The 13,190-nt window shown below is 60.3% G+C and overlaps 3 protein-coding genes across 3 annotated transcripts; 1 reads left to right on the top strand and 2 right to left on the bottom strand.

The window, feature by feature from the left end:
* Positions 1-19: 19 nt before the first annotated feature.
* F5144DRAFT_570773 (NADP-dependent oxidoreductase domain-containing protein) lies at positions 20-1,278 on the bottom strand. The gene has a single exon (XM_066788795.1). The coding sequence runs from the start codon at positions 1,180-1,182 to the stop codon at positions 223-225; it is 960 nt and encodes a 319-aa protein (XP_066642492.1). The 5' UTR covers positions 1,183-1,278; the 3' UTR covers positions 20-222.
* A 1,103-nt stretch (positions 1,279-2,381) lies between these two features.
* F5144DRAFT_215571 (HAD-like domain-containing protein) lies at positions 2,382-4,280 on the top strand. The gene has a single exon (XM_066783093.1). The coding sequence runs from the start codon at positions 2,614-2,616 to the stop codon at positions 4,204-4,206; it is 1,593 nt and encodes a 530-aa protein (XP_066642491.1). The 5' UTR covers positions 2,382-2,613; the 3' UTR covers positions 4,207-4,280.
* Positions 4,281-4,772: 492 nt separating this feature from the next.
* On the bottom strand, positions 4,773-13,074 carry F5144DRAFT_647905 (uncharacterized protein). The gene is made up of 13 exons (XM_066792936.1): positions 12,244-13,074; positions 11,213-12,144; positions 10,201-10,876; positions 8,940-9,894; positions 8,847-8,900; positions 8,730-8,813; positions 8,433-8,696; positions 8,335-8,393; positions 8,292-8,295; positions 8,160-8,258; positions 6,464-8,117; positions 6,235-6,266; positions 4,773-6,029 (listed from the first exon to the last, which is right to left on the bottom strand). Exons 1-13 carry the CDS (start codon positions 12,828-12,830, stop codon positions 5,058-5,060), a joined length of 6,372 nt encoding a protein of 2,123 aa, XP_066642490.1. The 5' UTR covers positions 12,831-13,074; the 3' UTR covers positions 4,773-5,057.
* Positions 13,075-13,190: the final 116 nt, after the last annotated feature.

Here is a 13,190-nt window from a genome sequence, read left to right as displayed (position 1 = left end):
GCTTATTAATTCCAAGCATGCTAACTCCTTATCACCGTCGAAATACCAGGGCAGAGAAATCATGGCCCCCAACTATGTCTGTTGGTTTTGAGATCTCATCTAACAATGTAACATTAACCCCGATCCTTTCCTTTTTCAAAATCAACCCATGCGACCCTCTTCCCGCTTTTACCCTCACCGAGCTTACCACATCACCTCATACATCCCATCGTCTGGCATCCATTACTGGGACTCCTCGGGCCACACATCCCAGCCAAAAGTATCCTTCATGTTTACAAACCGGCAGTGCCTCCCCCGGGCCACATCCTCAACCGCATTAAACTCCTCATCCGTCAGCTCCGGGATCTGGAAGTTGCTCTCGATGCGGCTGGGCGTCGAGCTCTTGGGCAGCACGACGTAGCCCCTCCGCAGACCCCAGGCCAGCAGCACCTGGGCGAGGTTATGCCCGCTGTGCTCCGCCACCTTGTTCAGCGTGGGGTCCGCCCGCACCGTCTCGCCCGTCGACGGCACCTGGTTCTGCGACCCCAACGGCGAGTACGCCGCCGGCAGGATCTGGTGGTCGAGGCAGAACTTGACTAGCTCCGTGTTAGGGAGGAACGGGTGGATCTCGATCTGGTTGACCGTCGGCTTGATGCGCGCGATCTCGAGCAGCTTCTTCAGCCCGGCCACGGTCCAGTTGGACACGCCGATGGCCTTGGCCCGGCCGCTGTCGGCCAGCTCCTCCATGGCCCGCCATGTCGGTTCTGGGTTCTCGGTCAACTCCTTGTTGATGATGTACTTGCCGTCGGGCCCGAGCTTGACCGAGTGGTCTTCGTTCTTCTCGGCCGCGATCGGCCAGTGCACGAGGAAGAGGTCGATGTAGTCGACCTTGAGCTTGGAGCACGAGTTGTCAAAGCTCCACTTGACATCTTCGGGCCGGTGCAGGTGGTTCCAGACCTTGGTGCAGATGAAGACGTCCTCGCGCTTGACGTTGGGGTTCTTGTTCAGGAAGTCGTGCAGGGCATCGCCCACCTCGTCTTCGTTTTGGTAGAACCACGCGCAGTCGAGATGCCGATAGCCGACTTCCAGCGCCTTAGTCACCGCTTTGTATGTCTCCCCCTTGGCGCCCTCGTTGGCGAAGGTGCCAAAGCCCACGGCCGGGATCTTGACGCCGTTGTTAAGCGTGTAAGTCTTGGATGCCATGTTGGAAGTGTGTGTCGGTTGTTTTGTTCTCGCTTGGGGCAAGCATACGGGACAGGAAGGTGGGATATTGCTGATAGCTTGAGCTGAGTAACTGACAAGTGAGTTTCAGTCTGTGTCGAGTGCTGTGCTGCTTGCATGTGGAAGCTCCAAAGTTCCCCCGAGTCCACTTTCCACTTTCCTGGGATGATGCGCCAAATAAACTCTTACAACGCAGCCAAGCCGTATTCACTTGGATTCTTCCCTGGTCACATATCGCGCGGCTCTCACGGCAGCTATTTTCGGGCTCACGTTTGAAAGAATTGTCGGTGACGGGCCATTCAGAGATACGCAATGGTCGATCCACGACGGCGATAAACCCAGTCAGTTCCACAATGTGACGTATTTCAAGGAGGATCTTTTTTTAAGTCTCCACAAGCATCTGATGGTTTTTACTTCGGACGGCAACAAACGGCAACGCCGCATGAATGGCATTCGCGGCCTTGTTCGGTGAGACCCCCTTTTCTGGAGCCTCCAAAACCCACATCTCCTGGCTGATTCGAGCTTCGATCATCAGGGCCCGAGTCATGTCGGGAAATCTCCCGAGTCCCTCCGTGCATATTATCGCCTTGCCAAGGCCGCATGGTCTCACCGACAAGCTTTTCCCTGACAGCCGTATCTGAGTGCACCAACGGGCGATCGGTTTGGTGCCACGGAGGCGACCGTTCAGGGTCTCGGGCTCCGCAAGAAGCCCCTCGTTGTTCAGAGATGTGTATGAGATTTCCGGAGCCGTTGGGGCGTTTGGGACCAGTGACGACATCGATAATTCCCGCCGGCAACTTTGGTGGAAACTTCCGTTTCACACCATGACACGATAAGAAAATGAGGTAAACTCGGCTGACATTCGATGGTATCATCTTCATCAAGCTTTTGCCAACGCATACTAGTACATGGTGTACCTAGTAACGTTCCATCATGATCCGCGAAGGATGGGATGAGCGGCAACAACGACGACGCTTGATGACATGTGAATGCGTGATGCGTGGCTGCCACACGGGTAGCGGCAAAAAAGTACTGGTATCCATCATCGGGTTCCTTGTGGATTTTTCTCGACCGCCACTCCATAGTGTCGTCATACTGGAGCTCAACAGGTGGATATTGATGTTTATCTGACACGATGTTGGCTGATAGGCACCGCCGAGGGCCTCCAACAGTCAAGACAAGACAGGGACACGGCTTCACCGACCAATTCACGTTCCGGGAGTTGTTCCGAGGGCATCTGGAGATTCGCTTCCCATCGGCCCTGATATAAGACAGCCTCCGTCCCAGGGGAAATCAGGTTTAATCCACATTCACCACTCCTGCTCTCACATCACATCATACCCCCAGCTTTCCCCCAGCTTTCAGTATTCTCAATCTCCTCCAAATTCAGTCTCTCCTTACACATCTGCCATCATGTCGAAACCGGGATTCAAGGAAGTCGATTTCGGCTCGTCCCCCAAGCACAGCATCCACACTCCCCCAGACTCCCCTGAGAAGACCACACATCCTAAGGACTTCCCAATTCTTCCCAAGAAGACAGATGGCCAGGTCAGCACTGGCCATGCCAGGAAAGAGAGCCGTGGCAAGGGGTTGAGCCTAGGGAGCCTCGAACACAACCTGACCATCCCGACATCACCAACCTCCCACAACACAATCGAGGTGCCGGCCTTGAGGTCGCCCGACGCGGACACCACACAATTCATGCACCATCTTTCAAACAACCCGTCGACAAAAGAGAGGAGGGTCTCGCGCAACTCCTTCGGCGCTTCGCTACCCATCCCCAAGTCGAAGCGGCAGTCACGGCTCAGCAGCGTCACATACCCGGCCGAGGCTAAAGACGCTGTCTCGGGCGCAAAGCCCGGCGTCCTCCAGGCATCCCGCGAGATCCTGGCCTCGCAGGTGCAAGATGTCTTTGCGCACAAGGTCAAGGCGGCCAAGAACATGGCTTTCGTCTTCGACATCGACGGCGTGCTCGTCCACGGCGACCGGCTCATCCCACAGGGCCAGAAGACGCTCGACATGCTCAACGGCAACAACCAGCTGGGCATCAAGATCCCGCACATCTTCCTGACCAACGGCTCCGGCAAGCCCGAGCTGGCGCGGACAGAGCAGCTGTCCAAGATCCTCAAGAACCACATCGACACCGACCAGTTCATCCAGAGCCACACGCCGATGCGGGCGCTGGCCGAGTACTACGAGACGGTGCTGGTTGTCGGCGGCGAGGGCTACCGGTGCCGCGACGTGGCCGAGGAGTACGGATTCAAGAACATCATCGTGCCCAACGACATCGTGGCGTGGGACCCGTCCATCGCGCCCTACCGCGTCTTCACCGACGAGGAGCGGGCCTCCTCCCGGCCGCGCGACTTCACGCAGGTCAACATCGACGCCATCCTCGTCTTCTCGGACTCGCGCGACTACGCGACCGACATGCAGATCATCATGGACCTGCTGCGGTCCGAGCAAGGGCGCCTCGGCACCACGGCCAAGGACCCCGTCTCGCAGCGCATCCCCATCTACTTCTCGCAGGGCGACCTGCTGTGCCCGACCGAGCACCCCATCCCGCGCATGAGCCAGGGCGCCTTCCGCATCGGCCTCGAGGCCATGTATAAGGCCCTGACGGGGGTCGAGCTGGAGCGTGTCGTGTATGGCAAGCCCGAGCTGGCGACCTACAAGTACGCCGACGAGGTCATCGCCTCTTGGATGGAGTCGCTGCATGGCGAGGAGCGCGTGCCCGAGAACATCTACATGATCGGTGATAACCCGGCCTCGGATATTGTGGGCGGCAACATGTACGGCTGGAACACCTGCCTTGTCCGCACCGGTGTGTTCCAGGGCGGTGACAATGACGAGGAGAACCCGGCCAACTTTGGCGTCTTCCCCAATGTGTGGGAGGCCGTGACTGCTGCCTGCCGCAAGCAGCTGGGCGATGATTTTGTTTTTGAGTGGGATGCCCGCGTCGTCAACCCCGTGTTGCACGACACGGCCACCTCGGCGATCGAGGTTTGAATTGGCGTTACGGATGGATTTGGGACAGGGTTCGGATGAGCTTGGATGCACTGGCAAAAGGGAATCGGTGAACAGGGCCGAGATAAGACAGATAGATCAATACCAGCCTCGCGGCAGCAACCATGAGTTGCCTAGCTTTTACATTATCACTAGGAATTTGAGTTCGTGAACCTCCGTGCCAGTGACATGATGCCAGTTGTGAGGGGAGTATGCCATCAGATCCGGCATGGTATATGATTGGGGTTTGTGAACGGAGGTTAACGGAAGCCACCGAGCTTTCGGAGAGGAAATCCCCGGGAGTTCCGTATTACTCCGAAGATAGAGGGTTGCATACGATCCGGCAGTTGTCATTGTGACTTTACTTGTAGCTATCTACGGTTCGGTTCTCAACCTTACGGGTGACGGCTAATAGTTCCAGAGCCTGCGAACAACTCGGGCGGGGTTTGGCTTGGTTGGCCCCTGATTTGACAATACCTACCTGACCACTTCAATCTAGCTGTCATGGTACCCTACATTTCCACTCTCCGCCTGTAATAGGTATTCGTGAAGTCGCGGCCTTCAGGTGTTGGCTGGGTTTCGTCTATTTCCTGCACGCCGTCACCGCCATGTCTACCTAAGTTTCTCTGAATGATCGGATGATCATCCCTGACGAATACAGGCCCGTCTATTGAGAACCCACCATCTAGTACAACTTAGTTCACAAGTGGCGCTTTTAAAAACAGCCCCCAATGCCGTCCCTCCTCACCACTCTCCATGTCCCTGCTAGAACCACCACCGAATGCACCCGCCCGTTCCCCAAATCTCTCATCACCACCTACATCGCCGCCCAAAAAGCCGGCAACCCCCCCTACTCACGGCCTGGTGCTCGCCTGGCTGATACGATGGCAATACCGTCTCACAAACTGCTCGTCAATCAACGGCACAGGGTACGCATCTCCCCCCAACACGTGCTCTCCCACCATGGATGCACTCTTCATTATCCCGCCCGCGGTCTCAGCCGTAAAGCCATCCAAGACGGCCGTAATGCGGGCTAGCGGGCTTGTCGGATGCTCGGCGGCATAGTCCAAGGCCCGTTGCCTCCAGACACCGAAATCTATTATTTCCTTGGGCTCCCCACCGCTGACGGCCCCGACCAACTTGAAAAACTCGGTCGATGTCGGTGCTCTTGGGTTCAAGAAATCCCAGTCGCGGCCGAGCCGATCCCGACCCCCCGTCATCATGACGTCGACGATCGTCTTGGCCAGGTAGTCCACAGGCAGCACAGCCGACAGATCCGCCTCCAACGCCGGGAACGCGCCCATCTCAAGGCAACCCATAACCAGATTATGCAAAAAGTCACCACGGTCGCGCCGGAAGTTCCCTGTCTCCGCCGACGCCGTGACGTACGGCAGGCGGTACACGGACGCGCGGGCGCCGCGCCACCGCGCCGCCGCCACCAGCCGCTCGGCCGCGTACTTGGACGTCGCGTAGCCGTGCTCGACGTCGGCCTCGCCCACGTCCAGGCCCATGTGCTTGGGCAGCGTGGAGACGGTGGACACGAGGTGGACAGCCACAGCAGCCTTGACGCGTCCGTGTTGTTGTCGGCGGCCTGGGTTGTGCGTGGCTGCCAGGCGGAGGACCTCGTGGGCGCTGACGATGTTGGGGCCCACGTACTCGTCTAGGGGGCGCATCCAGTCGACGAGCCCGGCGGCGTGGCAGATTGAGTCCACCTGGTCGGCCAGGTCGGAGAAGGCTGCGTTGGACAGGCCGAATAGGGGTTGGGCCATGTCGCCGACGATGGGGCGGATAAAAGATGTGAAGCGATCCTCCCAGAGACTGTACCCCTGCAGCGTGCTTACCACGCGTTGCCGGGCCGTGTCTGTGTTGTTCGCGCGCACGAGGCAGTGCGTGGTGATGCCGCGCTTGAGCAGCTCGTGCAGGATGGAGGCACCGACGAAGCCGGTGGCGCCGGTGAGGAATACAGACTCTGGACGGCTAGTATCATCAACATGATCCGAGCGATCGAACGTGAAGCTAGCATCGAGACACCCTCTGCGGACCGCCGCCATGTTTAGCAACCCCTCAGCAGACGCAACTGCAGCCGTTGACATAGACGAGTCCGTATCCTGCAACTGAGCGAGCAAGGACCGGCTGAGCGCCCTCAAGTTTGGATGGAGGAGAGCGATGTTGGCTGAGAGCGCCAGGCCAGTCAAGGTCGCCAGATGGTTCCGGATTTGCACGGCGGTCAACGAGTCGATGCCGACATCCTTCAGCGGACGGTCGACCTCCACATCAAGCTGGTGGCTGAACCCCAACGCCTTGCCAACGACTTGCCGGACCATGTCTAGCAAGATACCGGGGTGCCGTGCGGGTTTGGCATCGCGCAACACATCGCGCAGATGCTTCTGCCCATGGGAGGGATGGCCGCTGAGGTTCTTCGTCGTGGTGACCCCGTCCCGTTGTAGGAGCGAGCGCAGCAACGGCGGTATGCCGCCGCCCTGTTCCTTATAGAAGGCCCCGAGGCGTGCCGTGTCCAGCACAGCGGCCAGGGTTAGCGCGCGCTTACTGACAGCAGCTTGTGCAAGCAGATCCAACCCGTCACTGGGTGCCAGGGGGTCCAGGCCGAAGTTCGCGAGGTGGGCGTTGGTGGCCGGGCCAAGCCGGGACGCCATACCGTCGCCTGCCCAAGTGCCATAAGCTACCGAAGTGGCTGGCAAGCCTTGGGCGTGGCGCAGGTGCGCGAGCGCATCGAGGTAGGTGTTGGCCGCGGCGTAATTGGCAAGGCCCGGCATGCCCAGGACGCCGGAGATGGAGGAGAACATGATAAAGAGGTCCAGGTCCATCCCGCGAGTGGCTTGGTGCAAGAGCCATGCCCCGTACGCCTTGGGAGCGATGGTAGTCTCGCACTGCGCCTGTGTCATGGTTAAGAGGATGCCCGAGTCGATCACCCCGGCGGCGTGCACGACGCCTCTCAGCGGCCGGTCTTTGGTAAAGGTTGCCACAATGGAATCGATACTAGCTGGATCGGCAATGTTGCCGGCCATCACGGTGACTCTGACGCCCAGCTTGGAAAGTTCGGCTGCCAGCGCATCCGCACCGGGGGCTCCCACCCCCTGACGTGAGGTCAGTACCAAGTCGCGGATGCCGTGTTCGCTCGCCAACCACCGGGCCACGCATGCTCCAAGGTTACCGAGGCCCCCCGTTATTAACACAGCACCGTCCGGTCGTACTAACCGGCCTCTGGAGCCCGGTAATGGCGCTGTTATCGCCTTGACGCGCTGAATCCGTGGAACAAGCACCCGACTCCCGCGCACGACACATTCCGGTTCCGTGTTCAATAGCAACGCCGACGAAAAAGAGGCGTCGGTGGTCTCCTGGCCCAGGTCGACCAGCCGCAAGTTCAGTTCCGGGTGTTCGCTCCTGGCAGTTCTCATCAGGCCACAGAGCAACGACCCTGCCCCTGGTCTCATGGCCCAATCATCAGACTCGATGCCGACACCGACAGCATGGCGAGTGACCCATATAAGCGGAGGCGTAAACCGAGTCTGAGCTGCCGTCTGCAACTGTAACAGCGCCTTGGCCATCAGATCTCGCGTCTGCAATATCACGTCGGTATCCGTGTCCCAAAGGCAGACTATACCGTCCAGCTTCGCAGCCTGCTCTAGGTCGTCGACCTGGACCAGTCGAAATCGGGCTCCTGACAGGGCGGCTGTGGCACTTGTTGTCCACGTCGAGTTTTTGGTAGCAACCAACAGGGCCCACGTCCCGCTGGGTTCATGTTGAGGACTGCCGTTGGTCTGGGTTGGCTCCCACTCGATGCTGAATTGGAAGCGGTCATTACCGCCGCCGTTGGGGGCACGGTGGGCGGTATGGTTCAGACCAATGCCGGTGCCATTGGTATCATTCAAACCCGAAGCCCTTCCCTCATGTGGCTGCTCGTAAGTGCGCTGGAAGGCATAGGTGGGCAGTTGTACACGTCGACAACCAAACGGCTTGAAGTAGGCTTGCCAGTCGAGGGGCAAGTGACGCATATGTAAGTGGGAGAGACCCTGTTGCAGAACCGCGACGCCGTCCTTGCGCCGTAAGAGAGACGGCAACCAGGAAACGGGGCTGTCCATGTTGTTATCGCTATGATGGTCTGCCAGACACTCTGCACCCATGCCACAGAGCACCGGGTGCGGCCCTATCTCTAGGAAGACGTTGACCCCCTGACCGGCCAGCATCTGGATGCCGTCAGTAAAACGTACCGGCTCGCGGGCCTGCCTCAACCAATATTGCGCCTGTTCGAGCTGGCCCGGCTTTGCCAACCTGCCGTCCAGGCTGTGGATAATCGGTATCTTGGGCGCGTGGAACTGCACCGTCTCGGCGACGGCTAGAAAGTCGGCCAGCATGGGGTCCATGTACCGCGAGTGGAAGGCATGTCCCACCATTAGTAGCTTCGTCGTGTGGCCCCGGGAAGCGAAATGGCCCGCAATACTTTCCAGGCCATCCGTAGTACCGGATATGACGGTCTGCATGGGCGTGTTATATGCGGCAATATCAACCTCTGGGGTACGGCCCAGCGCCTTGACTGCTTTGGCGACCTCGGCACCGCTTGCTCCGATTGACACCATGCCGTAATCGCCGGACTGGGCTTGCATCAAGCGGCCGCGCGCCGCCACCAGCCGGCACGCGTCGGGCAGGTCGAGGATACCCGCTACGTGAGCAGCCACGAGCTCGCCCAGGCTGTGGCCGAGGACAAAGTCCGGGCTCACCCCCCAGCTCTGCCACAGCCGCCATAACGCCACCTCCAAAGTGAAGAGCGCGGGCTGGGCAAAGTCGGTGCGGTTGAGCAAGGCGGCTTCTGCGCTTTCGGGGTCCGCCCACATGACATCGAGGAGCGGCAGTTCCAACCCGATGCCGTCAAACTCGGCCGCGATCTCGCGGACTGCTTCCCCAAAGACAGGGTACACCTCGCTCAGATCCTTTCCCATACCTGGCCACTGACTACCCTGGCCAGTAAAGAGCATGGCCAGCCTGTTGTCGGGTGCCTCGGCGACATCCATGTCGCTAATAATACCACCAGCAGTGTCAGGCAATGCCGAGCCCAGCTTCTGCACCAACTCGGCCTTGTCCCGGGCCATCAACACCAACCGCCTGCGAAGGTGGTTACGAGTGGTTGCGAGTGAGTAGGCCACGTCACCTAGGCGGTCATCCGGCGAGCCCAAGAGGTGCTGACCAAGCTTCTGGGCCTGCATGCGCAGGGCCGCGCTGGTGTCGCCCGAGATAAGAAAGGGCAACGTGACCGGGAGCAGCCTCACTGGTGTATCCCCGTTACCCACGTACACAGGACGGGCCACCCTCGGCGGCTCTTCGACGATGACATGAGCGTTCGTACCGCCGATGCCGAACGAACTAACGCCCGCCCGGCGTACCCGACCCCCCGCCTTCGTCGACGGCCACGGTCGTTTGTTCAGCACCGGCATCATGTTGGATCGCTGCCAATCCACGGCCGGAGTGGGCTTAGCGACGTGTAATGTTTGGGGCAGCATACCGTGCCGCATGGCCACCACCACTTTGAGCAGACCCACGAGGCCGGCCGCGGCTTGCGTATGGCCGATATTCGACTTGACCGAGCCGACCAAGAGAGGCTCCATATCCTTGCCGCCGCCAACTCGGCCAGGCCCAAACACCTCGGCCAGCGCCGTAGCTTCAATCGGATCGCCCAGCCTCGTGCCGGTGCCGTGCGCTTCAACACAGTCCACATCCTCGGGCAGCAGCCGGGCCGCCGCCAGCGCCGTGCGAATGAGCCGCTGCTGGGCCGGGCCACTGGGGGTAGTCAGACTGGCGGCGCGGCCATCATGGTTAACGGCCGTACCCCGGATCACGGCATGCACAACGTCGCCATCCCTCCGTGCGTCCGCGAGTCGCTTGAGGACCACGGCCGCGGCGCCCTCGGCCCACCCGGTGCCCTGCGCGTCGGCGGAAAACGACCGGCAGCGGCCGTCGGCGGCCATCCCCCCCAGCCGCGAGAACTCGACGTGCAAGCCCGGGTTCAGCAGCAGGCTCACCCCCGCCGATACGGCCATGTCGCATTCCCCCTGGCGCAGCGAGCTGCAGGCCAGGTGGGTTGCGACCAGCGAGGATGAGCAGGCCGTGTCGATGGTCATGGCGGGGCCTTGGAGGCCGAGCTGGTGCGAGATGCGGCCGGACATGGTGCCGCCTGCTGAGCCGGTGACGGTGTATCCGTCGAGGTCGGCGAGGTTCCTTACCGCGGCGGCGTTGAGGGCCTGGTGGGCGAGGATGTTGCTGGTGCCGGCGAACACGCCGGTCTGGCTCCCGCGCAGTTGCTCCATGGTGTAGCCGGCCCGCTCGAACGCTTCCCAGCAGGTCTCGAGCATCAGATACTGGGCAGGGTCCAGCCTGCGTGCCTCTCGCGGTGAGATGCCGAAGAAGGATATGTCGAAGGAGTTGATGAAGGGGGTTTGAAGGAATCCGCCCCGGTGACAGCTCGCGTCCATGTCGCTGATGGTACCTATGTTGCTGCGACTCCAACGATCGTCGGGTACATCGCCGATGGCATCACCACCGCGCTCGAGCAGTTGCCAGAGGTCCTCGGGTGTTGCAATACCACCCGGCAGCCGGCAAGCCATGGACACAATCGCAATGTCTTGGTTAGCGGCATCATCATCCACGCAAGCTTTCTTGCTGGCTTGAGGTTTTTGGCTATTCTTAGGCGTACCCCCCGGCGAGCTGCCCCCGAGATATGCCGCCAACGTCTCGATTGTGTAGTGTTCGAACAGTTTGGGTACAGGAACCGGGCGGCCAAGTTGTGTCTCAAGCTCTTTTTGCACTCGAATGGCCCGCGCCGAGTCACCCCCTATCTGGAAGAAATTATCCCCGACACGGATGCGGCTGTGGCCGAGAACTCGGGACCAAATTGCCAGTATCTGACTCTCCAACTCTGTAGCAGCTATTACAGCGGCAGCGGTACCGGGACTCTCCATGGGAGCCACCGGGTCTGGGAGGGCTTTGCGGTCTATCTTGCCATTAATCGTCACCGGGAGAGCCTCGATCTCGACGATAAATGCCGGCACCATGTAGTCGGGCAGCCGCTCGGCCAGCCAAGGGCGCAGAACCTGGTCAAGCGCCTCCCCTGCCTTACCCGCTGAAGCAGCAGCAGCCTTTGGCACGCAATAAGCAACCAGCTGGTCATCACGGCAGACGACAACCGCCGCAGAGATATCCCCACGTGCCATAATGGCCGCTTCGATGTCCCCGACCTCGATCCGGTAGCCGCGGATCTTGACCTGGCCGTCCATGCGGCCCAAAACACTCAACTTCCCGGGCGCCACCCACCGCGCGAGATCCCCAGTCCGGTACATAACCCCTCCATTAAACGGATTCTCCACGAACCGGGCGCGACTGAGCTCAGCGTTACCCCGATACCCCCTTGCCACGCCCGCCCCGCCGACGCACAGCTCCCCTTCGCTCCCCAGCGGCACGGGCGCCAGCGTCTCCGGGTCGAGCACATACAGGTGCCCATTGGCGATGGGGCTCCCAATGAGCACCCCCCATGCCTCCATGTCACCCGGCTGCACCCGCCAGACGCTCGCGTACACGGTCACCTCGGTCGGGCCGTACAAGTTCCACACGCCGCTTCCATTACCACTACCACACGCCAGCAGCAGGCGGTCCGCGAGCGCCCGGGACAGCCCCTCGCCGCCGCACAGGATCTTGCTCAGGCGCGGCTGCCCGCCGGCGGGCCAGCCCGAGTCCAGCAGCATCTGCCACAGCGTCGGGGTGGCCTGCATGGCAGTGACGGCATGGCGGCCCATGAGGCGGACAAGGGCGGCCGGGTCGCGCACGTCGCGGCGCTGCGCCAGCACGGCGGTGGCGCCGCAGAGTAAGGGCAGGAAGAGCTCCGGCACGGCCATGTCGAAGGAGACGGTGGTGATGGCGAGCAGGCGGTCTGCGGGGCTAAGGCCTGGGGAGGAGGACAGGGACTGGAGGAGGTTGAGCACGTTGCTGTGGGTTACTTCGACGCCTTTGGGGCGGCCGGTGGAGCCGGATGTGTACATTACGTAGGCGAGGTCTGTACTATCCATGTGGACTGCCACGTTGGAGTTTCCGTTGCTGTCGCTGTTGCTGGTGCCGCCAAAAGAGTCCGGGCTGACGGCGGTGGTGCGCAACACCTCCTCGATGGTCAAATAGGACACACCACTCCCTTCTGGAGCGAAGCCGTCTACCATCTTGGCACTGGTAACGAGCAACTTGGGGCTGGCGTCGTCGAGCATCTGGTCGATGCGTTGCTTGGGCAAGTCGGGGTCGATGGGCACGTAGGCGGCCCCTGTCTTCCAGACCGCCAGCAGTGCCGCAACAAGGTCGACGGAGCGGTCCAGGGCCACGCCCACGAGGTCGCCCTTTCCGACTCCTCGCCGTACGAAGGCTTTTGTAAAGTGGTCGGTGAGCGAGATGAGTTGGCCATAGGTGAGTGTCGTGCGGCCGCAGATTAGGGCCGTCTTGTCGCTGTACTCCTCCGCGGTACGCTCGAGAAGTGAGTATATACTTTGTGATGCATGTTTTGTGGAATCATCGGTGCCGTTGGTCTGGAACCCGGCAACGGTCGCCGGGTTTTGGTTGTCTTGGGCTTGGGTAGGATGCATCTTGTTCCCGTACCGATCCGTAACAAGTGCCGCGAGCAAAGGGGTTATGGAATGGCCGGTTGGTGAACCAAGTCCACTGGGTTTAATGGCCAGCCTTTGAAAGGGGAAATATCCGGAAGACCGGAACTGTAAGGTGTAATGTATTTGGGATAGCTTGTCACTTCAACAAGGGTAAACCACCCGTCCACATCTTCATGGCCTCTAGTCAAACTTAGAAATACCTGGAACTGGGCTTCGCTTCCAGGTTTGGGCAAGCACTCGGTTTCTTGAGCTTTGTTATCTTCATTAATCAGCCCGGAACGCGCCGATATACAAAGTTTGGGGGCCTAATGGTACATGCATGTACAACTCGGTTAACTT

The sequence above is a fragment of the Chaetomium tenue genome (genome assembly GCF_020726465.1).
Source record: "Chaetomium tenue strain MPI-SDFR-AT-0079 chromosome Unknown F5144scaffold_4, whole genome shotgun sequence".
NCBI classification, from domain to species: domain Eukaryota; kingdom Fungi; phylum Ascomycota; class Sordariomycetes; order Sordariales; family Chaetomiaceae; genus Chaetomium; species Chaetomium tenue.
The sequence above is the reverse complement of the archived record's forward strand: the minus strand, read 5'-3'. Positions and strand labels throughout refer to the sequence as shown.